The following is a 27171-nucleotide window of genomic DNA, read 5'->3' as shown; positions in this document are numbered from 1 at the left end:
TAAAAAAAACACATTTTTGGTGAGCTATTTTCAGAAACACTCCACAGGCTACACATCGGGACCTACCTGGTGCCCGTGGGCACCATGTTGATGACCCCTGACGTAATTAAAAGTTGCCATTTTTTTTGTCGTTAAACAATAAGACGTTAATTCCACTACTGTATACTGGGCGATTAGATCAAAACCTATAAGAAATGGATGACCGGTAAGCTGAACGTGATGGGACTTTTCATGATGCAATTGTGAAATGTGGATTGAAAAGCAAAACTAGGACCACGTTGTAAAATTGGTTTTCCCTTTAAAATAAAAAAACAACCAAACATATTCAAGCATACAAATAAATACACTCAAACGAGCAATCAATCAATGGAAATACATTAATTAATCCTTTTCGAAGATACAAAATAAATACACAGATGCACTAATGAATTCATAACTTTCCAAATGCAATAAATTATAAATCTACCAAAAAAATCGATTAAGGGAAGTGTACGGATGCCGGCTGAAAGAAAATCATCACAGTTCCTCTTTCGCTTTGTGTTGGCCCGCCTGGCGGCGTAGAAAGCGCAGGAGGTCTTTAAGTTCTCGCTTTCCCTGTAATCAAAGATAAAACGATTCCCTTATCTAGGAAAAGAAAAACAAAGACCGGTGGGCTCACCTGGTATCGAATGGGCTCCTCCTTCCTCCCGGCGGGCGCCAAGTAGATAGTTGGGTAGCTGAGGAATTGAGCGATAATCAATTAAGGACAATCAGACATGTGTCTGCGAACACATCTCTTGACCTTACCCTTGGACGTCGTAACCTGGTGGCACATCGTTGTCCACGGCGTTCATTTTTGCCACAACCACGTTTGTGTCTGTGGATAGCTGACAGGAAGACAATTTGCTGCTAATGCTACCAATACAATTTTGGCCCTTCTTTACATTAATTTCCCCATTAAACAACATTAAAAATAAATTATTTCACAAGCCCAAAATAATTGTAAAATGTAGCCTGCTTTTGGTTTTCGTCATAGCATCATGAAGACGCCAATACGCTAATGGATGAACTCCCTCCCACATTGCTCTTTTCTTCATTCATTTTAAGACTTAACAGGTAGGTGATACAATAATGTATTTAATAGTGAATTTATTCACTATGGGTCCAAAATTGGCAGTGAGCCTAAAGGGAGAAACAAAAACATAATGATGGATAAGAAGCTTGCAATCATCAAGAAAACAAAGAAAGCACGTGAAATGCTAGCCTTGCTAAATTGCATGGCCATGGCCAATTGACAATCCAAAAAATTAAAATAATTAAGAATAAGGAGGCAATTAAAACAAGGAAATTTTCCAAATGCATTAAAGTCCCCATCTTCTTCTTCCTCTGCAACTATCCTCCACTGCACTCAACCAGCTCAAGTCACGCAGCTTATCCTCACTAGAGTTGTGGCGGTTCTGGAGCCGATTTTAGCCAGTGGGCAGGGGACACCCTAAACTGGTTGTAAATAATGCACAGTGTCGTTTTAAGACTGTGGGTTGTGGGTGGGTTTTCCCTTAACCCGTAGGGGGAAACAATTCTTGTGGGTCTGGTCATCCCTCTCCAGGCCAACAAATGTTTCCACCCTGTTTGGAACCGGGGACCTTTTGCGTGTTAGGCGGATGTGCCAACGTCTGCACTACATAAATACTCAAGTCCCACCAACGGAACAAATAATTTAGTTTTTCAGCTGAGACAGGATGAACTTTAAGCCGTCCAAGTACAGATCTCTGGTGGTGAGGAAGGGTAAGGTCTCAGACAAGTGACACTTCTCCATAGGAGACACCCAGATTCCATCAGTGGGAGAGAAGCCAGTCAAGAGCCTGGGGAAGATCTATAGCAGCACTTTAAAAGGACACAACAGCACTCCATGTAACAACAGAGGAGTTGGGAGCCTGGTTGACAGGGCTGGACGAGTCTGGGCTACCAAGAAAGTTTAAAGCCTGGGTTTACCAACATGGCATCTTGCCTCGACTCCTTTGGCCACTGCTGGTCCACAATGTGCCAATGACCACCATAGAGCTTTATTGAGGAAGTGGCTGGGCCTTCCACATAGCCTTAGCAGCATTGCACTGTACGAGAGGGACAACTTATTGATTCTGCCCCTCAGCAGTCTGAAGGACTTTATGATTACTCGAGCAAGAGAGGTACTGCTGTACAGGGACTCGAGTGACAGCAGTCTCCTCAGCTGGGATACAGTAAAGGAACGGCAAGAAGTGGTGGAGACAGTCAACCCGGCTGATTCCCGCATGCAGGATTTTGGGCTGTTGGGAGCAGTGGCGAGGGGATGAGTAGGAATTGGGAGTACCCCAAGACCTTCCAAAACCATGGTACAAGGGCTGGAAAAGTGCCTGGTTATCCAGAAAAAGGTTTGGGCAGGAGTGGAGGAAGTGTGCTGAAGTAGGACGATAGGAATGAGGCAGCAGGGGGAAGTGGACCCGTTGGGAAGAAGCGGCTGGCTGGAAGATTTTATGGACAAAGCTATGGCGATCTGTGCCAAACTCATCCACTTGATCTATGACGTGGCCAATACAACCTTCACTGCTGGGGCCTGGCAGAAAACCCTCTGTACTCACTCTGCCAAAGGGTTGGATCGCTGGAGAACATCCATAGCCGCTGCCCTCGAGCAATAAGAGAGGGACACTACTGCTGCGAGTGATCTCGGAAGCCACCAGTATAGGGATTTCCACTAGCAAACACCAACAACCAGCATCACCTTTGTCAGAGCTCGGGAGAATCAACAGCAGCACCCGGGTGAAGTAGGTGGTCTTCTGGCAACAGCAAAAGGACTGGCAACTAAAAGTACACCCAGGAAAACAGCTCAAGTTTCCAGAGAACATCGCAGTGACCACACTCAGGACTGATATCGTCCTTGTGTCAGAAACAACAAACGCAAGTGGTCCAGCTGTAATTGACTGTTCCCTGGGAAGACAGGATAAAGGAGGCTTCTGAAAGAAAGAGAGCCAAGTATGAGGAACTGACAGGCGAGTGCCGGAGCAGGGGATGGAAGACCCAGTGCAATCCAATAGAGGTCAGGTGCGGAGAATTTGCCAGTCAGTCTCTCATCAGGGCACTCAAGATGCTCGGAGTGAAGTGACTGCACAACAGGAAAGCCTTCAGGAATAACACAGACGCAGCAAAAGACATCCAGATGTAGATGAGTGGTTAGAGGCTCTTTAGACACAAGACTTGATCAAACCCGGGTGGTTCCCCATGGCGAGGGTGTCTGTTGTGGGTCCCGAAACACCCAGTAAACCCAGGTGTCAACACTGATGATGTGTCATGAATGCACCAAAAGTGTCTGCATTTATATAGCGCTTTTCAAGTCAATGAAGACCTCCCAAAGCGCTTAACAATATGCTTCACACTTTTCCCTTTTGCACACTAACTAACCAATAGGAGCGTCAGCCATGCAAGGCAACTACCTGCTATCGGGGGCATTAGGGATTCAGTGTTTTGCCCAAGGACACTTTGACATATAACATGGAGGAGCCGGGAATCGAGTCTGCGACCTCTTGATCCCAAGTCGAGCGCTCTACCTCCTGTAATCCTGTATATTTGAACTATAATGTTATTTATCTTCATGCACGCATATTCAGGTTTTTTACACCTTTTTCATGGCCAAATTCAAGCAGTTTTCAAGCACTTTCAAGGCCAATTTTTCAATGTTTCCAGTAAATTCAAAGGAAGAAATGCAGCGCCGATCGAAAGAACGTTTTTATAAAATAAAGTCGCTATTTTGATGATAGCACATACTTTTTACTATTTTGAGTTGTTCCTATCTTTTTGTGTCAATGCGCTGCTATAAACTGACGTAATTTCTGCCATTCTGCCTCAACAATTGTCTATGTCACATTTGTTTACAACTACGGAAAGGGCTTCATAGGTGTATGTTAATAACTGAATCGAATGAAGACAAACAAAGAAAGAAAATGTTGTATGTATAAAAGGCAAAAAAAAAAAAGAAACAAATATATCCATAAAAGCCGGGTTTCTAAATAGAGCTGTCCTCTTGGGGCAGTGACACTTAACATGTCAACGCCATGATGACAATCAGGCACTTTTTGAAAAATAATCTTTATAAACCATGTTACCACGCATTTAATTGAGTTAGACTGCCAAGAAACATAGCCATGGTAAGAATTTCAAGCCTGTCAAACAAATTCAAGCATTTTCCTGACCTTGAAAACACAACATTAAAATTCAAGCATTTTCAAAGAATTGGAGTACCTGTACAAACCCTGTATATTACACATAAGTAGCACCAGTGTCAGGAAGTTGAGGCTGTGCTGTCATCATGGAAATATGAACATATAGATATAATAAATTGTTATGTTATTTGGGGGTTTTAGTTCTTTCTCACTTAACTCAACAATTTTTGTATTTCCTCTTTTAATCTCGCTTATTTTTCACATATTGAATGCCAATATGTAATGCACTACTGTGCTGAGTGTCTGCAGATGCACAGTGAGGCACGTAATGCCTCATGGCAGAGAGCGATAGTGAGACCAATGATTTTTAATTAGGTGCACATCTTATCCCCAAAAAAGTAAAATTTGTGATAGTATTAACAAACAAGCAGCAAGTCAAGCATTTAGTAATTTCTTTCTTGTTTCATGGACTCGTGAGCAGTACCGTCACAGCCAGCGCGCTGTACACCGGTTCCAGCTTTTTGCAGTGTGGACAAGAAGGCGAATAGAACTGGATCAAGACGTCTTTGTCGGCTTGGTTGACGACGGCGTCAAATGACTCGGCCACCACCACCTGCATGCATTCATCGTGAATTCGCTTACTGGAGATAATCATAACCACGTAGTGTCGGTCACCAACTTTTACAGGGCCGGCGTTCTGGTACGGGACCGACTCGGACTTGATGTAGCGTTTGAGTTTCCCAGTGAAGTACTGATCCAGAAATCTCTCCAGCGAGGCCCCGTCCCTCCTAAAAATATGGACAACACATAACATTCCCCACCTTCACTCGCTCTCGTTAGCATGTTACCTACGTGAACTCCTCCCTCATTGCATATTTGTGACCGGCCTTAGTGCGAATAGTCACTAGAGGAACATCTCCGCCGTCAGACGTCCCCATGCCAAACTCGTCTTCCAGTTCACTTTGGAACTCCTTCTGATTGGCTACTGAGAAGAAAAGGCCCCGCCCCTTGTACTTGGACACGGCCTTCATCACCCTGACGACAACACACATGGACGGGGAAATCGGCGGGGACTGTTACTAGGGATGTTATGCAAATGTTTTTTTATATATATCACATGTGTCAAACTCAGGGCCTGTGACATTATTGTATGTGGCCCGCTAAGAGAAGCACAAGAGAAAATAAGCAAATTTGACTTGCAGTTTAAAATATGTCCAATGAATATCAATAACCAATCGGATAACATTGTGGAAACCCACTCCAATGTTATTGTTCTTAAAAAAAAGTCACAGATGCTGTTAAAGGCCATACAAAAAATAAAACCGAAAAAGCACCTGGGCGTCTTTGCAGAAGTTCAAAGGAGATTTAGCTCCTTTCAATGATAGCTATAATGTAACAGCAAAGTATATATTCAGGTAAACATTTTCATTGAAAAAACTAAAACAAAAAAAAAAATAAATGCAGAAAGATTCTTAAACAACTAAATCCATCATTTAAATTAGTGTTTGTATGCTATTTTTGTCATTTAACAGTCTGCATGAATTCCCCCAAGTTAAAAACATTGTACAGAAAATACTGTAAATTCAATTGTTGTTTTGCCTTTTATTTATTTATTTTTTTCCGCAAATGACAGTTGATAAATACAACAAGAGATTAAGGAAACAAAATAGAGAGGAAAAAAAAATCATAATTTTTTTCTAATAAAATCTTCCTGAATCAAAATGTAATTACATGCCTCCGAAAAGACCCCCAAACCCTCAAGCTAATGTACTTTTTATGCCATCTTGAGAAGGTTTTTTTCTTCCATGTGGCTCCTGAACTGAAATAAGAAAAAAAACTCTAAATAAGGAATGAAATAAAATCAAAATATAATAGCCAACATTTCATTTATTAGAATTAAACTGAATTAACAAACCAGCCAGGGTGCTAGAACTTTCCCCAAAATTACATAGTCCCTAAACTTCACAACATCAAAATAATGCTTTTTCGTCATCGGCTACATACATCTGGTTGTCACAACAACAGTGAATGTCACCTGTTCCTCCAGTAGTTGGACCCTTGGACGTTGTGTTTGTAATCCAGGTTGTAATATGCTGTCAGAAGGTCCCGAACTCTCAAACGATCTTTGTTCTCCAAGGTCATGTGAGGACAAAGTCCGAATCTAGATGCAAAACTCTGGTTATTACTCTCTAAATACTATGTGTTATATTGTAAATAGTTTGTTAATACTACGATACTACTAAAATGTAATATCGCGATTTATATAAATCTCCCAGCATCGCACAAACTCACATGTGGTCTCGGATGAAGCGTCTTAGTGACGGGATGGTCACCAAATCCCGATAAACAACAACGTCATCCTCGAACTGATTGGCCAGTCGGGGAGGCCGGAACAGAAGGATGCCCCTGCAACACACGAAGACTTATTGCAAAGTCAACGTAGAAGATTCGGCGTACAAAGACGCAAACTGACTCAGTTCTGAGGCCGTAGGGGGCGGCGAGCTCCATGTCAGTGGTGTGAGCAAACCGAAACTGGTCTCTCAAGAGTCCGGCGGCTTTTACAAAATCGGCCAGACCGGAACTTTCCTGGTCTGAAAACACACCTGCGGCACCGACAACAGCGGAATCTCAAAAGAGGTCCGGTCCGTTTTTTGTTGTTGTGACGCGTTAGTACCAATGACTGAAGCGTCGTAGTGGCGGACAAAGGTCTGAAGGTCTTCTTTGGTCCGCAATTTTACTGAGTCCGGACCCATCTGCTTCATCATGAACGCGACGATGCCCTCTGTCCCACAAACGTTACATAAGAAGACAGTTTTTTGGGCATCTTCATGGCGGGGTGTTTACCAGCGGAGCGAGGACCGTCGTAGGAGGCGGAGTCCCTCCCGTTCCTGAAAATCTTTAACGCCGGGTATCCAGACACACCGAAGCGACTGCAGGTGTCCACCTGAGCTGTGCAGTCCACCTGCCGGAGAAGAATTGACTGGTACATAAACTACTCCAATTGAAATTCCTGAAATTCTTTGCATTCCTTAAATTCCTTTGTGATTTGTTATCGGTTCATGAGCTTTCAGAAAGCTGCCAAAAGATAAGTACAATAATGATCTATGAGAGAAATTATATGCATTCATGGCATTCCTAACATTCTTAAGATTGCATCCTGATTGATTAATGACTTGTCATAAACTGTAAAAGAGCAATGCATTTACTATTAATGACTATAATTATATGACTTGTTCACATTTCTACTATTCCTTTATGGATTATGATTTGTTTATGCCGCTTCAATAAAGTGTCAAGAGAGCACTTCAATAATGATTTATGACTGTAATAATGTGCATTATTGACTTTCCTAGCATTCATAAAATAATTTAATGAATTATAATTGATTTTTGACCTGCCACAGCTCAGGTGGACCATTTGTCATAGATCAATAATTATCCATTATGAATTTTATGAATGGCAAAAATGTATATAATTACAGTAATAAATCTTTATTAAAATGATCTAGTAGCAGTTTTATGGCAAATCATTAATTAATTCATGAAGAAATTTCAACCTTGACAGATTTATGATCCCTTTGACAAAAATCTCATTGTTAATCTCTCTAAGATAAAGACAAACTGCACACTTCAAAAAACAAGACCCTACCTTGGCTAGCTGCACAGATCCTTTAAGTTTGCTAGCTGCTTTCTCAAATTCTGGAGCTAACTTTTTACAGTGGCCGCACCTGAAAAAAGAAAGGACAATACATATCAAATAATTATTGATAAAAAATAGTAAATAATAAGTTACTAATGGCCCCCTTATCCATTATTTTGGTTTCCAAGTCCTAAAAAACTCATAATACCTAATAAAAATGAAGAAATAAGTTATCCAAGGATCCAAGGATGACGGGAGGGAGGGAGGGAGGAAGGAAAGGGAAGGAAGGAAGGAAGGAAGGAAGGAAGGAAGGAAGGAAGGAAGGAAGGAAGGAAGGAAGGAAGGAAGGAAGGATGGAAGGAAGGAAGGAAGGAAGGAAGGAAGGAAGGAAGGAAGGAAGGAGGGAGGGAAGGAAGGAAGGAAGGAAGGAAGGAAGGAAGGAAGGAAGGAAGGAAGGAAGGAAGGAAGGAAGGAAGGAAGGAAGGAAGGAAGGAAGGAAGGAAGGAAGGAAGGAAGGAAGGATGGAAGGATGGAAGGAAGGAAGGAAGAGTGCAGAAGAAGGTAGGAATGGATCGTTGTTGGGGCGGAGGACAAGAAGGAAGAAAGATGAGAAATGGTGGTACTTGAGAATAGGAATCAAAACGAAGGCAGCGGCATCACCAGGGCGCGTAGAATTTGACGAGCATGGTGTCGTGCTCCGTTGCCAGGTAGTCGAAGTCGGCGTCCCCAAGCACCAGCACGTCACTGCGAGAGGAACACAAACCCAGCAATGCAGACAATAAAAAGATGAAAAGGTGACAGGAAACCGCCATTATAAATGTCAAGCAACGACTCAAAAAAAAACAACACGATCAAAATAGGACGAGCCTGAGACGCTCCAATGTAAAAATATTAAATTCTGCTTCCGGGACTTACATTCAAAGTAAAAGAAAAGCGCTGTAAGTAAGTAGCTATATCGTTGTAAAATTAGGTGAAAACGATTTTTTTGAGTCAAAAAATATATTTAAAACATTTAAATTGATAAATAATTCTAGGTAGTGTTTGAAAAAATTCGGTAATTTTAAATGGATCGTCTTTCATCTTTATTTTGATGTTTGAGAATGGTGACACCGTGCCTCACTTCCCGACTACATTAACAATTACGAACAATTATTCAAGATTCAGTAAACAAATGTGGCCAAAATAATTTTTATTTTCTTCAATTTTGTTTCCCTTTAGCTGTTAAAGGGAACCCAAAAAAAAGCACGATTATTCGTGTGATGAACTTCCACTGGGTGGCGATAGTTGAAAGACTTCGCAGGGAAGACGCACCAAAGAAGAAAATCGCAGAAGCTAGTTATTTGGATCATAAGAAACAAGAGAAGATGAAGTTGAAAATGTTGGAAGTACTAATTTAATATTTGGGTTTGTTCTTTTACCACTTAAATAAAACTATTAGTACTTCGAGACTCTTTTAGATCGCGTTTAAAATACACGCAAAATATTTTTATTTTTTTAGAAAATGATAAATATACGCTCCTAGATTTAAAACAAGTAAAACATAATTTGTGTTTTATGATATGACTACCGATTCAAAATGATTTATATTGCATTTTTTTTCTTAAAATCAACCAAACATGCCCAGTACATTTTTTAACAAGGATTTGTGATTGTGCATAGCATGAATGGTCTCGCGGAGCACGCCACAGATCATCGTTGATCCAAGATGAAGTCGTCCTGTAATAATCTGAAAGGAGACTTTTTGGACTTCTCTCTACTACAGTCACCCGAGAACCAAGAAGACCCCTATGATGAAGACGCCAAGCTCATCATCACTGCAGGTAACACACAATTATTTCTATGACCATGATAATATATTCTGATTGGCGACTTTTTCCGAGTCAGGCGAACAGAGCAGGAAACGAAAGAAGCCTTCGGAAGATGAAGACGAGGACCAAGTTGACGTCAACAAAGAGGAAGAGCATCCAGGTGAAGGATTGGAGATAATCGACACCATGCTGGACAAATCGCTGGAGAGCAAATCCAAGCAGCACAACTTGACCAGTATCAATGTGCGCAACATCATTCACGAAGTTATCACCAACGAGCATGTTGTGGCCATGATGAAAGCCGCCATCAACGAGACGGAAGCCGTGCCGCAGTTTGTGAGTTTCAGTTGTTCGAACGAGTCTTTGATGGACGATGGGACTGATTGATTTGTTCCACAGGAGCCCAAAATGACTAGATCGAAGTTGAAGGAAGTTGTGGAGAAAGGCGTGGTGAGATTTACCATATTTCCATTTCTATTTATAGTACAGTAGACCCCGTTGCTGACATCAATCTATTCTGATGCGGGAATCGTAAATAGAAGTGGCCGTATAGCGGGGGAATAGAAACCTTTGATAATGTGTAGCTAATGCATTCCAAAGCCCTATTACCTTCGATAAAAACATTAAAATAACTAAATAGTATCTAGGAAGTACGGCAGATTTAAAAATGAAACTGATTTTTAAACTTTCCCTTGAAAAAACTAGCGATGTGAATATTGTATGTGCCTTCTTCTAACTTGTTTATTATCCCAGGCTTTGTTTCCACGGTTATCGTATTTTTGCCTCTCCCTTTAGCGTCGCAGAAAGCCTTGGGACCCATAGCACATAAATACAGTATTGAAACAGCTGAATTGCTACGTCTTTACGAAGCACACACAATTTTGAACTGAATGAAAAGAAAACATATTCTGGGAGGTAGTTCAGACAACAGCATATCTATATTTTCATTATGCCGAAGCTAACCAATAGCAGACCAGCTTTTTCAATGAAGTTTACCAATGGCATACAGAAAACTTGGAGACATAACTTTGCATACTCACAAACACCATAAAGATTTTTTTGTCAACGTGCACTATAAACTATAAACTATAAAGAGGGGCCAATAAACATCTTATTCCACACTGTAAAGTGAAAACATCGTATGGCAGGGTTGCCATATCCTGGGAGTCTACTGTATTTACCTTTCTTGGCCTGAATGAAAGTCTTTGTAATATTTCTATAATCCATCTAATTATACGCTCCTAAATCCTTTCTCATGTTGCTAATGATGTAACTTTAGGTGATCCCAGCGTGGAACATCTCCCCCATCAAAAAGAAACGAGACGTCTGCAAGGTTGGAGCTCAATTTTGCAGCTTGTTGATGGAGGAAAGATCTCTAAGATGGGTTTGTACATTCAGGTTCATCAGTTTGTGGACATCCCCCTCGCCGAGGAAGATTCCTCAGATGAAGAATATCGTCCTGACGACGAAGATGAGGACGAGACAGCTGAAGATGTGAGGCCCCCTTCTGAGCAGATGACGGATCTGTGACATTGCTAACGTTACGTTGCCCCACAGACATTGTTGGAGAGTGACATTGAGTGCGTGGCTTCACCCCCTAGAGGTGGAGGGCTGCATGCAGCGACCAAACGACAAACTCGGAAGGTAAAGAGCAGCAAGGTTTTTTTTTTCCCAGGACATTTTGTAAGTTTCCCTTACTGTCATCCTCAGACCTCGCGGATGGAGTCTGTTTCAATGGGTCCTCCCCCTCCTCCTAAAGCTCCACCTACTCTCACACAAAACGAGGACAACTTCCTGGAAGAGCTACACGCCGTGGAGGCTGAGCTGGCCGTGTGCATGGAGCAGTACCAGGTGTTGTTCATTAGAAGCTATCAAGAATTCTACAGCTAAAGATGCTAATGCTAAGAATGCTTGTCATGCGTGAACGATTCTTAACAGCAGCCTCTGGAAGTCACAAGTGAGGGCGGCTTGATGGCGTATCGCACACGCTCAAAGCGCCCTCTTCGAGACATCCCGCTGGGACAACTGGAGGCGGAGCTCCGAGCACCCGACATCACGCCCGACATGTACGACTTTGGCTTCGCTCACGAGGACAGCGACTGGACTGATTGGTTGAGAGGCCTCATGACATCTGAGATGGACAATGATGGTGAATGCCGCTAGGGATGTTTGATACCACGTTTTTCTTGAGTTCCTATTGATATCGATATTACATAACGATACCAATAAAAGATACATTCCCTTCTCTCTGCAAAAAATTACTTCCTTTTTTTGTTTTGAAGAAAACCTTTATAATGTCAACATAATACTTTTGCATTAATAGCAAATTACTATTTCCATCATTTCACTTCCTTAAAAAAATATAGTTGCTGATTGTTAAATAGCCCAAAAAGCAAATATCACCAGTACCCATTGACTATTATTATTACTTTTGTAATTTTTACAAAATCCATAGATTTACATAATCTGTAATGTGATACAAACTGTTCTACTGAAGATTTGTAGCATTTGGTAGCTCTGATTGTTTTCCAGATGTTTTTTATTTTCTCAAAATATCGTATGTAAAGACTCGATGGCTTGTATGATGTGTCCAGAGGAGTGTGACGACGATGACGATCCAGAGTACAACTTCCTGGCTGATGTGGATGAACCGGACCAGGAGGATTACCGTGACGACAAGGCCGTGCGCATCACCAGTCAGTGGATACACAAGCGCACACACAATGTTGGGCGCGTTACAAAAAAAATAGTAATTATTTACTAAAATTATGTCTGTGGGTGCGTGGCTTAGCGTGTTGCTTGCAAACTTTGCCTCACCTTTATTGGCTAGTGCTGTTAAACCTGCGTTTAATTGGCCGGCGCCTTTAAAACAGACCTGTGACAATTCTGGTTGGCCCAACCCTCCATCACTCAAATAACAAAGGAGAAAAAAAACCATCAAACTATAAATCATTGAAAAAAAAGGCAGTGTCTTGCGATCACACAATAGCATTATGTCACATCGCAATATCGATTCGATTTTGGTTAAACGTCCAGGCCTACCACCGACACCCAAAAGTAGCGCGTTAACCTGAAAGTAACTATATGGTTACAAATTATTCTATATTCTCGAATTAAAGCTGACCCCCTAACACTGCTTTGAAATAAATCAAAGATAACGTGCGCGCCAACTTGTGGAAGCGGTGAACCCTTCAAATGAATACTTAGCCGAGACACTACATATCTGGGCTCAAAATCTCTCAATTTCTGGGTACTGTCGAAGACATTTTCTTTTTTATCTCCAGGCATGGTGAACTGCAGAAATAATTTTACAAATAAAAAGACCTAAATTTATCACACTTTTACCATAAATTCTATGCTCACGTTTGCTCCATTGCTTGATTTATTCCTGGTTAAGCCACGTCCCTTCCCACGCGCTGCCTACTATTAACTACTGATGACACACGACCAAATAAGCACCTGATTTCAATATTTCTTTTATAAGGTAAATATGGCATAGATGCGAGTATATACGGTAAGGAGAATATCTTCAGGATGAGAAATTCAACGACCTCGTACTCTGTGCTTGAGACGGCGGAACGTAACAGTATCAGTTTGTGCTTCGTAGGTTAATACAAACACCCTTCTTCAGCATTGCTGGCGGATTGAGGGTTATATGTTAGAGCTTGAGCAAAGGAGGAACAGTCTACAGTCAGAGGACCTTGTAATTCATGATCAGCTTTTAACATGTAGCGGAGTAATTTGGGTTACAAAATTGTATTATGCGCTATAGTACTTATTACAGAGAAAAGTGATTGCTTTCCATTGTAACGCGTTAGACCCAACACTGCACACAAAAGTGTTAACATATTGTCGATGTTCTACAGAAAAGGAGGTCAATGAACTGATGGAGGAGCTCTTTGAAACGGTGCGTCCCACACACACGCAAACACCCATAAAAATATTTACACTTGTTCATATGTTAGTTGAAAGACGACCTGGTAGGCCCAGAAGTGGACGACGAAGGCCACGAAGAAGAAGAAAGACAGGAGGACCCAAATCCACAAACCAAGCACCCCGTCACACACGTCCGAGAGCCACCTGAGGAAGTTTGCGGAGGCAGGGAAGTGGTGCAACCAATGGGGGCGTTGCGTACCGTGAAGGAGCAGCTGAGTAAAATAAGGAGCTCCCACCAACACCCGCACGTCGAGTACGTGCTAAAGCTGGACACGCAACACCGGCGCACTCTAGCGCAGCAAATTCAGCAGGTACACACTGAATAGGGTTCCTTCCAGAAACCATGCAAGGCCTGGTCAAACTCAATGGACGACAATGTGTTTGAAGCATGTGCAGTTGCTGCTACAAATTCACCTGCTCACATCACCTGTAGAGAAACTTCGTAGTGAAGCGGAGACGACGCGGCACTACCTGGTAATGATAAAACTTGCTGACGGACATTTCGGAGCCCTGTTGAATTGATAATCGCTCATGTTCCATTGTTGCAAAAAATCATTTTTGGAGCATTTTTCCAGAATACTCATATGGAGAGAAAACTAACACCTTCCAAAGGGGCCGGAGGTCCGGCACCACCTAGCGTCCATTCAAGCAGGCTTGGCAATGTGGACTGAGTATATAGAGGAGTTATCCTGGCATATTTTAAAATAATTGTATACATCAAAATAAACTATATAAATAACTAATTAATGACAAAATGCATAAACAAAGAAATACGTACTGTCACATTTGTTATATATTTAGGTAATATGTAATTCATCAATATGTTAATTCATTCATATTTTAAAGTATTTGTTTGATGCATTTATTTCTACATATGGTGGGATCGGTTTTCCTGATTGACCCTTTGTAAACATGTGACCTAACCATGTAACGACAACACGAGGGAGGGTAGTAACTCGTAGTAAACTGTGGACGAGGCCAACAACAATGAAAAACAACTATACTATACAATATCATTGGCAATGACGAGTCAAACAAATATTTTCCAGCTGTCTGATGAAGTGGCTCACCTCGTCGGAAAGCACAAAGGGCGCTATTTGGAGAAATTGAGAATAGCATGGGCTGCACGGCAGCGCAGTGCGGCACAGTTCTGAGGTCTTGAGATCGAACCTTCCTGTGTGGAGTTTGCATGTTCTGCCCATGCTTGCGTGGTTTCCCTCCCACATTCCAAAAACATGCATGTCAGGTTAATTGGCCGGTCCAAATTGTCCCTTGGTGTGAATGAGCCAGTGAATCATCTGTCTCTGTGTGCCCTGTGACTGGCCGGCAACCAGTTCATGGTGTCCCCTGCCCACTGCCCGAAGACAGCAGGGATGGGCTCCAGCACCCCCGCGACCCTACTGAGGATAAGCGGTGCAGATAATGAATGAATAATGAATGAGAATAGCATTAGCAATGCTAGGTACTGAGCAATACAGTCTGTCATATTCAAACAACTAAATAAATTGTCCAGTCTGCCTGACTTCAGTCCACAAGATCTGTACCACTATATCGTAAATGGAGTATCCCCATACACCGGTGCTAATCTAAAAACTTTTTAAATTCTGGATGTTTACTAGTTCTTCGTAGCTGGTACGCTTACTATGCTTCATTTTTCGGACAAATGCACCCCGGCGTAAGATATCCCCCTCGCGCAGATGTTACTAAAACAACTTAATGTCGACATTTTCGGGAAATGTAAATGAAAAGTAAAGCCCGGGGCATTTGCACCTTGTACAGAAATCCCTTTTGAGCATTGTGAAAATATTTACTTTGGCGAAATGACATTTTCTCTTATAATAATAATAATAAGGCAGTTTATTTCGGCATAATAAGCTTTATGATAAAGCACATAAGAATTTTCAATACATGTGATATTCAGAAGATTATTGTTTTGAATCCCTGGTTAATCATAATAAAAGCAGCTGATTTACCTAGTAAGAAATGGCAATTGTAATACACTAATGTAGCTAGTTAGCACTAGCTAACCTAATATATTAAATGTCTTTGACGTAACTTGTATATACAATACTTAACATTAAATTGCTCAGGAATACATCAAAAATACCTCGCAAATTTTTGAATACTTGAGGGCTCCCAGCCTGCCAGTGTTGTGCCTTGGCACATTGTCAGTCCCTCCGTTTGAATACAGATAAACATTACCGTCTTCTGTCTTCATCAAAAGGGATAATATTCCAGAATCGGGCTTAGAAGATTGCCCACCCTACAGGAATTAATCACAATGGTGAAAAGTGTTGGTAATACTTTTCTGTCGTGGTTATTGGTATTTTTTTCAACTCTACTAACATGCGCTCAAGTGCCTCCTGCCGTCCGGAATGGCTCTCATTCTGCCAGAGAAGACAACATGACGTCACATGCAAAGGGTCAATACTCACTCCCCATTGTCAAGCCTGCACGGATGGACGTTAGGTGGTGCTAAACCTCCTGCCCCTGTTGTTGTTTTTTTTTCTAAATTAGTCAACTGAGGTCAACAATGCATAAAAGTTATGTTTGTTTGTTTGTTTGTTTTGTTTAAAACAAAAATAATAACACTAATATATACATATATATATATATATTATATATTATATCAGTCGTATGCAAAGGTTTGTGTGCCCCTGATCATTTTCAAGATTTTCCTTTATAAATCATTGGTTGTATGGATCAGCAATTACAGTTAAATATACCATATAGACGAACACAGTGACACCTGAGAAGTGAAATGAAGTTCATAAGATTTACAGAAAGTGTGCAATAATTACTTAAACAAAGGTAGGCAGGTGCATAAATTTGGGCACCTTTGTTGTTTTATTGATTTGAATACCTTAAGACTAAATATTGGAACACAAAATTTGTTTGGTAAGCTCATTGACCCTTGGCCTACATTAACAGGTGAAGCCAATTATGAAAAAGGGTATTTAAGGCGGCCAGTTTCAAGTTCTCCTCTTTGCATCTTCTCTGAAGAGTGGCAACATGGGAGCCTCAGAACAACTGTCAAATAACCTAAAAACAAAGATTGTTCTACATCATGGTTTAGGGGAAGGATGCAAAAAGCTAGCTCAGAAATTTCAGCTGTCAATTTCCACTGTGAGGAACATAGTGAGGAAATGGAAGTCCACAGGCACAGTTCTAGTTAAGGCCCGGAGTGTCAGGCCAAGAAAAATCTCAGATAAGCAGGGGCGAAGGATTGTGAGAACAGTCAACCTCAACTCACAGACCAGCTCAGAAGACCTACAACATGATCTTGCTGCAGATTGTGTCACTGCGCATCGTTCAACTATTCAGCACACTTTGCACAAGGAAATGCTTCATGGGAGAGGCATTCGGCAAGAGCCTTTTCTGCGCAAATGCCACAAACAGTCGCTTAAGGTATGCTAAAGCACATCTGGCTCCAGCTTCATTTTGGAATAAGGTGCTGTGAACTGATGAAACTAAAATTGAGTTATTTGGACATCACCATAGGTGGTATGCATGGTGGAAGAAGAACACAGCATTCCAATACAAACACTTGCTACCCACAGTAAAATTTGGTGGTGGTTCCATCACGCTGTGGGGCTGTGTGGCCAGTGCAGGTACTGGCAATCTTGTTAAAGTTGAAGGTCTAATGGATTCCAGTCAGTATCAGCAAATTCTTGTGAACAATATTCTAGAAACAGTGACAAAGCTGAAGTTGGGCCCTAGATACTTTAACAAGACCACAACCCCAAACACTGCTCAAATTCTACGAAGGCATTCATGCAGAGGAACAAGTACAATGTTCTGGAATAGCCATCTCAGTCCCCAGACCTGAATATTATTGAAAATCTTTGGTGCAATCTAAAGCGGGCTGTCCATGCTCAGAAACCATCAAACCTGACTGAAATGGAGATGTTTTGTAAAGAAGAATGGTCAAAAATAACTTCAACCAGAATCCAGACCCTCATTGGAAGCTATAGGAAGCTTTAGCGGACGTTATTTCTGCAAAAGGAGGATCTACTAAATGTTGATGTAATTTTTCTGTTGGGGTGCACAAATTTATGCACCTGCCTAGTTTTGTTTAAGCAACAATTTCTGTAAATCCTATGAACTTAATTTCACTTCAGATGTCACTGTGTTTGTCTGCTATTGGATATATTTAACTGAAATTGCTGATCCGAACAACCAACCATTTATAAAGGAAAATCTTGAAAATGATCAGGGGTGCCCAAACTTTTGCATACGACTGTGTATATATATATATATATATATATATATATTTACGTACTTAAAGAATAATTGTATGTTAACATATCAAATTAGTGTGACTTGATACTCACCATCTATCTTGCTTTTCAGTTCGAGTTAGACATGTTGGCGCAGAGAGCCGAGCTGATGATGTCGTTGCAAAGAGGCGCAACATCCCAGTACAGCAGCGCTTTCAGAGCTTCCAACCTGCAGGGGGCGCTAAATCTTCTGGATGAGCTGCGGCACCAACCTGTGGACTATGTGCATCTTGACCACGTACCTGATGCACGTGGGCAAAGTAGGTCAAATTCACCTTCTTGCGTGTTGTGACGCACATGTAATGTGTTTGTTATTGTGTGTTACCAGTGCGTAAATTCCCCGTGATGCCCGCAGAATTGGCCTGGCTCTTTGCCACCCGGCCAATCTTCCTCTACCCGCAATTACTGCCGCGTGTAAGCCTGGACCCGGCTCTCTTTGGCCCCCGCAGGACGGCTGCCTTCACTGCAGCAGAAGACTGGTATATGCACAAAATAATTGAATCGCATACTTATCAACCAGTACCTTTTTGCTGTACAAAGTTCAGCTTTTATGCGTTTTAAGACATGTGCAGTATAGGAGAAAATCTGTATGGAATAAACACAAATTTGCCAATTACGGGTACCATCCGGTATGCACCGAATAGCAAATGAAACGAGTTCGCTGCAGTAGCCTCCATCCGTATCATTTTGTTTTCGCAAATAATCGAGCGGTTACTTTGCACATGCATTTCCTGCTATTGCATCGTTACAATCACAAGCGAACATAGCAAAAGCACAGTACGACATAGTTTTAACCTTTTTTGGAATAAAATCATCAAGTTGTGCTGTCCAGAACTGAATTAAAACCCGATAAGTTAAATAGAAGAGCCAAACATCAAAAAGAATGAGAGCAAATGTCAGGACGATCCGAGGGATTGATACAAGCGTCAAAGAATGTGTGGAAAATTCTTATTGTGTTGCTTGCAAAAATAACGTGAAAATAGCTTTCTCCGATTTAACCTATTTATCTATAGGTGTTCATTTTGCTCCTAAAATAAGGACCCGAAGATTTTTAAACAGCGAGTTAATGTTTTGCCATTTCATCGCACAGGCTTGTCCCATCAAAAGAAATGCTAGTTTAAGCAAAGAAAGCAACAGTAGCATACAAAAAAAGAGCACAGCAGTAATTATTTCAACACTTGTTTACATATAATGTATAGAAAAACAATTGTAAAATGTCAAATATTAAACTGTACCATAATAAATAATTCCAACTATGTCCATAACTTAATGCATTTGAAAAAATATAAACGGTGAAAGATTGTTTTGTAAGAAAAAAGGGGCCTTGGAGGTTGACAGGTATGGATTCGCAACTTACAGATTTTTCAATGGAGGAAATGTGTGTGCACGCTGACAGTTTGCTCGTGGTGGGCTTGCGGAACTTAGAGGGCACTCGTGACCCCCCACAGCTAGTGTCTGAATTGTTGCTGAATAAAAGTGCCATCCAGGTGAGACGCAGGATCTTGCAGTGTTGCAGACAGGGAACCTCCGATAATATCGTCAAGGTGACACACACTCACACAAATAAAGCATACATTTTACCTGTCTTGAATGGATGTATGTATATGTTTGTGCGTTTAGACCTTTCGATATAAGCGCATTGTTCCTCGCATGCCACTGGCGTGTGCTCGTGTTGCTGTATCGGAGCGGCGCCCCCCGGTGGATAGAGACGCTCGCCTCATGCCTCTGTGGCTTGTGGTAAGACTCAGGCAAAGAGTATATTCATGTACACATGAATATTATTTCAGTGTTTCCTGCACCCTCCAGAGAAGTCTCTCTGCAATCGCAAAGGCGGTTAGCCCTGCCCCCCCAGCTCCAAGCTCCGCTTCTATACGTTACCCACCCCGCCTCCCTCCTCACCTGCACTTTCGCCGCATGGGTTTTGTCTGGCATGCAGAGAACTCCTCATCGCCACCTCCTCAAAGCCCCCCCAACTCTGATGACAACGGCCAGAGAATCTCTGGAACGGAGACGGAGCTTCCTCTTTTGTTGAAATTCCCCAATTGCAGTGTTGTTGAGGTGACACAATATGATTGAACCTTGTTACCTGCAAGATGCAGGTGTCATTTTGGGTGTTTTTCATCCTGCAGGACACAGAGCCCCACCTAGAAGGAGAATCTGAGACAAAAACGGGAAGTGATGCACACGCCCACCAGGAAGCAACTCCATGTCTTTCTGCTAAAAACGTCTTAATGGGTGTTAATGGAGAAAAGAAGGTGCTCTGGACAAGGTGAGAACAAACGCCTCCATCTCTGTCCGCTTCTACCTAGTAAGGAGGGCTGAAGCGATTAGTTGACGTTGTCGCCAAAAATTCGATAATAGAAATAGTAGACAATGGAATTTATTGTTAACTATTGTCGCCGGACATGAATATAATCCCTGCTGAAAGTCGCACATGCGCACAGGTCTCGAGTGGTTACATAAACATACAGAAATGGCGGCGTCTACATCAAGTACGCGTACCTGGATACATTGAATAAAAAGATTATTTTGCAAAGCGGACCTTGCGTAGGATTACCGTAGCTCGGATGTGCACGAACCATTAAAAAGCACCTCGGACATTTGAACTAAACGTAGTCCGACTCGTCTCGGTAAGATTAAGTAACGTTCAAGACAATGCTTAATAATTTGAATGAAATGATTGTACATTTTAGGCGCATGAATTTCACTATTAGGAGAGCATGACTGTTTCTGATAAAAGTATTTGATATCAATTCATGCAGCCTGAAGTATAAATGTCAGTTGTTAAAACAGTTTATTTTCAAACTGTTGAGAATCGTTAAGTTCATTTGTCTCAATCTTTGCAGTTGACCACTGATTGTACTCTACAAAATGCACATATTTCTTTTATTTACTCTTCTGCTGCTAATTAGCCTGATTTTGGTTTACAGGGATAAACATTTTTACTTGGTTTTAATTATTTATTTCCCTGTCCCTAAAAACAGGTTTATTTATGGATTTATGTCTAAAGATCGAGCACTGCACCTTTTTTTTAGATTTTTATTTATTTTTCATACGAATCTGCAATATGTACAATAAAAAATATTCTTTTTATTGTACCCATGTTCTTTGTTTATCAATACAGATTATTATATACCGTATTTTCCGCACTATAAGGCGCACCGGGTTATAGGGCGCACCCCGAAAAAATAGTTTTTGGTCCTATTTTTGACATATATAAGACGCACCGGATTATAAGGCGCTACAATGGGAACGTGGACAAAACAGTCAGATAGTTCAGTCCAACTTATTACCCCCTTAACATTCCGAAAGCTTGCAAAGACGCAAATACGTGTCGAGAACACGTGCGAATGCGGTGTCCGTAAGATATCACTCAAATGCATCGTTCCATCATCCGGAAGGTTAAAGTCTTGGGATTCAAGAAATGATAACCATTCCTTCGTATCTATTTTCTTTTTCGCTCGCAACTTTACTGTGCATATGACAATAAACACTTGGAATTGAGTTGAATTTAAAAATAGACACTCCATTCCATCCATTATCTGCACCGCTTATCACAGAAACATCGAGTTCAGTCTGAAACAAGACAATATAAAACCGGGAATAGCTCACCGAAGTCATTGTGTTCATAATAATGTGCAGGCAATGTCCTCTTATATCCGTAAGGGTAGTAAATCCAGGAGAATACAATATTTACAAATACAGAATAGAAAAAAATGCTTTCTCTATACCATCGGCCACATGCTATACGCATTCATCTTTTTCGGCCAATTGCAGGCTTTGTTTTGCTGTTTAAGCCAATGGCAGCCTGTACATTATAAAAAGGATCCGCCTCTTGACCTCCGAATAACTTTAGCCAATAGTGATCGATTCAACTGATGATTGACACATCTTTTTCGGCCAATTGCAGGCTTTGTTTGCCGTTTGAGCCAATGGCAGTCTGTAAATGATAAAAAGGATCCGCCTCTTGACCTCCGAATAACTTTAGCCAATAGTGATCGATTCAACTGATGATTGACACATCTTTTTCGGCCAATTGCAGGCTTTGTTTGCCGTTTGAGCCAATGGCAGTCTGTAAATGATAAAAAGGATCCGCCTCTTGACCTCCGAATAACTTTAGCCAATAGTGATCGATTCAACTGATGATTGACACATCTTTTTCGGCCAATTGCAGGCTTTGTTTGCCGTTTGAGCCAATGGCAGTTTGTAAATGATAAGAAGGATCCGCCTCTTGACCTCCGAATAACTTTAGCCAATAGTGATCGATTCAACTGATGATTGACACATTGGTTAGCCAATGAAACGCCGGTAAATAAATCCCACCATCCACCGCGTACTACTTGGCGTTCGGGGGAAAATCGAGTCGGCGGCTGCAAGTTAGTTGGAAAACTTAATGTTGATCCATAAATAAGGCGCATTGTATTATAAGGCGCATGGTCAGCTTTTGAAAAAAATAAAGGCTTTTAGGTGCGCCTTATAGTGCGGAAAATACGGTAGTATTATTATACAAATAGTTTCAATAGTCTGTGACTAGTCGACTAATAAAATACCCATTAGTTGCGGCCCTACTAACTACCAAAGTCTCATTTTTCCCAATCAGAGAAGCCGACCGTCTCATCTTGACCACTTGTCAGCAAGAAGGAGCCAATCAGAAGACGTTCAAGCGCATCTCCGCCCATCTGGGAAACAAGACAGCCCGACAGGTGAGAGGGAGCAGAGCTTATTCAGGAAGTTTCGTCGTAACGCGATTTATTTCTAGGTTGGCATCCGATTCCGGGACCTCCTGTGCATTTTCCACGGGGCCTCGACATCTGGAGCCAGTCCCTCACACACCAAACAGGGACCAGAACCGGAATCATGACCAAAACTGGAGTTGAAATGAGAACTCAATCAACTCTTGTTTACTATTAATTCACATTGAATGCATTCATGTCTTGGTTTTGACAAAACATATTTTGAGGCTGATGAGGATGTTTATTCGAAGTGCTAAATAAAGATTTCTACAGCCAATGTTGGATTTCAAACTGTCCAGTTGATGTTTTTGTAGTTTAGCTTTATTTTTCCTCTCCGTTCACACAGACGCAAGGTCCCAACAGGGTTCTTGCGAATTCTTGGAAAGATTTAAAAGGCATTGAATTTATTATTCCAAAAACGAGGCCTTAAACGGCATTAAAATGTCTTAAATACAATTTTAGAAAATCTTCAAAATGTGAACACATTAATAAGATTCATATTTGTTTGAACTAAAACGATTTAATAACAATCCTTTTTTTTTAAAATAATTCACCGAATTACTTTTGTGGAGTGACCACAATAACGGAACTTTAAGTTGGGCCTTTCAGAGCAGACGCATGTCTTAGGTTTACCCACAATACACAGCAATTTCAGACAGACTTTGGGGAAAGTCTGAATGTAAAGAGGAGTGCCCGTCTGACAAAGGTTTTCTGCCATGGCTCAAAGCTGTGTGAGGCAAGATGTACTGTGTGCAAGAAATTTGTGGGTTTGGTTTTGTTTCAATTGAGATTTTTTTTTCGACCAGGTCTTAAATTGTCCATATCACTTCCTTTTTGAGTGTAGTTCATTGTTGATGAAGAATGGTTGAAGTTATGGATGTCTACAGGCCTTTCCACATGTGGCTCACATTCATTTTTTAGTTTGTTGATGAACAAGAATAGTAAAAGATATAATTGGTTGGTCATACGATTCAATGTATATCCATGTTGTATATTCAGATTCAGATTCAGATATACATTATTGTCATTCTTGTACACGTGTATACAGAACGAAATGTCGATACATCTGACCCGCACAGTTTCCTTGAATGTACAGATATAAATAAAATGTTTGGACTGGTGTAAAATTACGGCTCTGTTGGATATTAAAAAAAAAAAATTATTGTGCGAGTCATTAATCTTGGTGTGGCACACTGATTTGCAAGGAAATTTGAAAGTGGAACTCCGCACCGAAAAGGTTGCTGACCCCTGGTTTAGGCTGTTTTCAAATATATTAAGTCAGTGAGATACTAAAGTAAATTGCAGCTAAAACATAAGTTTTTCACCTATAAGAGCAGAAGTTTTTATCCACATGTGCAAATAATGCTTGACTGGCTCATGCACTGAATTTTAAGTGACAGCATTACGATTTTATTTAAATAATGTGATTAGTCCTGACCAATGACAAACGATGTACCATTGACAAATAGATTATTTAAGATAAAGTCACACGGAAAACTTGTTTTGGGGAAATGTATTTTTCAACAATAGGAACATTTGTGTTAAAATGAAAGTGTAATTATCGTGGAGAATGACACGTTTTTTTAGGTTACACATTAGCATCTAGGTTTGCATACCGCTAACAACTTTTAAATACCACAAAAACACAATATACGAATACAAAGACTAGTGTCCATTTTTACAATTCACCGTCATCAATACTACATTTACAGTGGCTTGCGAAACTATTTGGCCCCCTTGAACTTTTCAGACTTCAAACATTAAGATATAAAAGTTTAATTTCTTGTGAAGCATCAACAACGGGACACAATCATGAAGTGGAACACACTCTGTTGGATATTTTAAACTTTGTTAACAAATAAAAAACGAAAAAGTGGGTTTGCAAAATAATTCAGCCCCTTTACTTTCAGTGCAGAAGTTCAGTGAGGATCTCTGCATGATTCAATGTTGATCTAAATGACTAACAATGATAAATGGAATCCACCTGTGTGTAATCAAGTCTCTGTAAATGCACCTGCACTGTGATATTTTCAGGTCTGTTTAAAGCGTAGAGAGCATCATGAAGAACGAGGAACACACCAGGCAGGTCCGAGATACTGTTGTGGAAAAGTTTAAAGCTGGATTTAGATACAAAAAGATTTCCCAAGCTTTACACATCCCATGGAGCACTGTGCTAGCAATAATATTGAAATGGAAGGACTATCAGACCACTGCAAGATCGGCCCGTCCCCTTAAACTTTCAGCTCAAACAAGGAGAAAACTGATCAGAGATGCAGCCAAGAGGCCCATGATCACTCAGGATGAACTGCAGAGGTCTACAGCTGAGGTAAGAGAATCTGTCCACGGGACAACAATCAGTCGTATACTGCACGAATCCGGCCTTTATGGAAGAGTGACAAGAAGGAAGCCATTTCTTAAAGATATCCATAAAAAGTGTTGTTTAAAGTTTGCCACAAGCCACCTGGGAGATACACCAATCATGTGGAAGAAGGTCCTCTGGTCAGATGAGACCAAAATCGAACTTTTTGGCAACAATGCGAGACCTTATGTTAGGCGTAAAAGCAGCACTGCTCATTACACTCAACACACCATCCCCACAGTCAAACATGGTGGTGGCAGCATCATGGTTTGGGCCTGCTTTTCTTCAGCAGGGACAGGGGAGATGATTAAAATTGATGGGAAGATGGATGGAGCCAAATACAGGACCATTCTGGAAGAAAACCTGATGGAGTCCGCAAAAGACGGAGATTTGTCTTCCAACAAGACAATGATCCAAAACATAAAGCAAAAGCTACAATGGAATGGTTCACCAAAAAAACATATCAGGGTGTTGGAATGGCCAAGTCAAAGTCCAGACCTCAATCCAATTGAGAATCTGTGGAAAGAACTGAAAACTGCTGTGCACAAACACTTCCCATCCATCCTCACTGAGCTTGAGCTGTTTTGTAGGGAATGGGCAAACATCAGTTCCTCGATGTGCAAAAGCTGTAATTGCAGCAAAAGTAGTAACTCAATGGGGCTGAATGACTTTGCACACCCACTTTTTTGTTTTTTATTTGTTAAAAAAGTTTAAAATATCCAACAAGGTGTGTTCCATTTCATGATTGTGTCCCACTTATTGTTGATTCTTCACAATAAATTAGTTCTCTATCTTTATGTTTGAAGTCTGAAATGTAGCAATAGGTCACAAAGTTCAAGGGGGCAAATAGTTTCGCAAGCCACTGTAACAGTTGAACTAGAAAAACATGTAATTTTTTAACAATTGATTTTTGGCTTGTCATTCTTACCAGACACTAGTTTTTCATTGAGAGTATGAACTAAATCGCTGCAAAAGCGTTTTTATTAACTATTGAAATAGTTATTGCAATTAAAAGTGTACAGTGTTTATACAACATATATATATATATATATATATATATATATATATATATATATATATATATATATATAAATATATCAAATATTTTTCTCACCTTATCCTCGTTAAACCCACGAGGATCACGCAATATGTAACGAGGATTACGAGCTGTAGTACAATTATCCAAATTTGTTTATATTTCGCCATTTTTTGTAGTTTGTAAAATTAGTTAAATTGAAAGTTTGGAATATAAATAAAACAGTTCAAACTTTTACCCACAACCAAATATTTTACTCACCGTTAAGTTGTCATACATGCCAACCTTTTGACAAAAGTGGTACATGATATCACGCAATATATAATAAATATAAACTGATAGTTTAAAACCGGAAGTAGCCAACTTTTAATTTAACAGAAATGTAATACGAGCATTTGAGCGGTTTATTTACGCAGGAATATGGTTATCTCTTCAAAATAAAAAAGCCTTAGACTAAAATTCTAGATATTTTGTTTTAAACTTAAATTTTGAAAAAAGCAGTGGATTAAAACTATTAATCGGTAAGCATTTTTAAGGGGGGAAAAGCTGTAGTATAGCGCAGTGTTTTTCAAACTTTTTTGAGCCAGGGCACGTTTTTTTACATACACTAGTGTGCCGCAGCACAGTGGTTGAAAATCACTAGTTTAGAGGTAAAGCAGTAGTGTTGGAAAGTCTTTGAGCTTGAATAAACCGCTCCAGCAATCCCATTAGATTTCCATGTTGGTGAGTTTTCCAATTCTAGTTTTTGACAAGGTTTTTTTTTTTTCCAATATTCTGGAGACAGATTGCATTTCACGCGTAATCACATCTACCTGCTTTTTAAGGAAATAGTCCTGTTCATTAAAAAGCCATGGGGTTAAACGCAACAGTTCCAACGAGACAGCCATTAGTAAGACAAACAATTAAAAAAATCTTTCTTACTCGCTGCCGCAATATCCTTGTGTTATCTGTCACTGCAGCCTCTTTCAAGCTTCTCATAATGTATTTCGCTTCTTAGACGCAATCGAATAAACTCTTTATTTTACATCTTTTTTGGAGCTTGGGTTAACGTTTAGACTATACTTGGCTTTTTCTTTCGTCATTTTCATGCTACACTAACCAAAAAACTCAGGGAAAAGCATGAAATAACTTTCCACCCCCTTCCCCCTTAGTGCCCCCATTTTTTTTCTTAATGTATTCCGCCCCAAACAGCTTTGCTAAGAGCACGGTGG

The 27171-nt window shown here is 40.6% G+C and overlaps 2 protein-coding genes across 8 annotated transcripts; one reads left to right on the top strand and one right to left on the bottom strand.

The window, feature by feature from the left end:
* Positions 1-278: 278 nt before the first annotated feature.
* pdia8 (protein disulfide isomerase family A, member 8) lies at positions 279-8722 on the bottom strand. Of its 2 annotated transcripts, XM_088328645.1 has the most exons (13): positions 8469-8722; positions 7818-7896; positions 7014-7131; positions 6844-6951; positions 6643-6772; positions 6462-6575; positions 6205-6330; positions 5022-5204; positions 4849-4957; positions 4654-4782; positions 787-866; positions 659-716; positions 279-594 (listed from the first exon to the last, which is right to left on the bottom strand). In XM_088328645.1, exons 1-13 carry the CDS (start codon positions 8618-8620, stop codon positions 517-519), a joined length of 1464 nt encoding a protein of 487 aa, XP_088184771.1. In that variant the 5' UTR covers positions 8621-8722; the 3' UTR covers positions 279-516. The 2 variants fall into 2 exon arrangements, with proteins under 2 accessions (XP_088184771.1, XP_088184772.1); XM_088328646.1 differs by lacking the exons at positions 279-594; positions 659-716; positions 787-866 and adding an exon at positions 947-1161.
* gon4la (gon-4 like a) lies at positions 8584-22842 on the top strand. 6 transcript variants are annotated; one of them, XM_088328643.1, is made up of 21 exons: positions 8584-8746; positions 9468-9628; positions 9693-9952; positions 10016-10066; positions 10896-10949; positions 11015-11110; positions 11174-11260; positions 11327-11467; positions 11555-11765; positions 12211-12312; positions 13483-13523; positions 13582-13863; positions 13940-14026; positions 17906-18092; positions 18161-18311; positions 19229-19376; positions 19453-19569; positions 19639-19890; positions 19962-20101; positions 22433-22535; positions 22592-22842. In XM_088328643.1, exons 2-21 carry the CDS (start codon positions 9514-9516, stop codon positions 22691-22693), a joined length of 2727 nt encoding a protein of 908 aa, XP_088184769.1. In that variant the 5' UTR covers positions 8584-8746; positions 9468-9513; the 3' UTR covers positions 22694-22842. The 6 variants fall into 6 exon arrangements, with proteins under 6 accessions (XP_088184769.1, XP_088184768.1, XP_088184770.1 ...); XM_088328642.1 differs by having other exon boundaries at positions 8584-8750; XM_088328644.1 differs by lacking the exon at positions 8584-8746 and adding an exon at positions 9052-9212 and having other exon boundaries at positions 11558-11765.
* Positions 22843-27171: the final 4329 nt, after the last annotated feature.

This window comes from Urocampus carinirostris, chromosome 2, assembly GCF_059441175.1.
Source record: "Urocampus carinirostris isolate Australia breed hairy pipefish chromosome 2, RoL_Ucar_1.0, whole genome shotgun sequence".
Taxonomy (NCBI): Eukaryota; Metazoa; Chordata; class Actinopteri; order Syngnathiformes; family Syngnathidae; genus Urocampus; species Urocampus carinirostris.
Note: the sequence above shows the minus strand (reverse complement) of the source record. Positions and strands in the feature narration are given on the sequence as shown.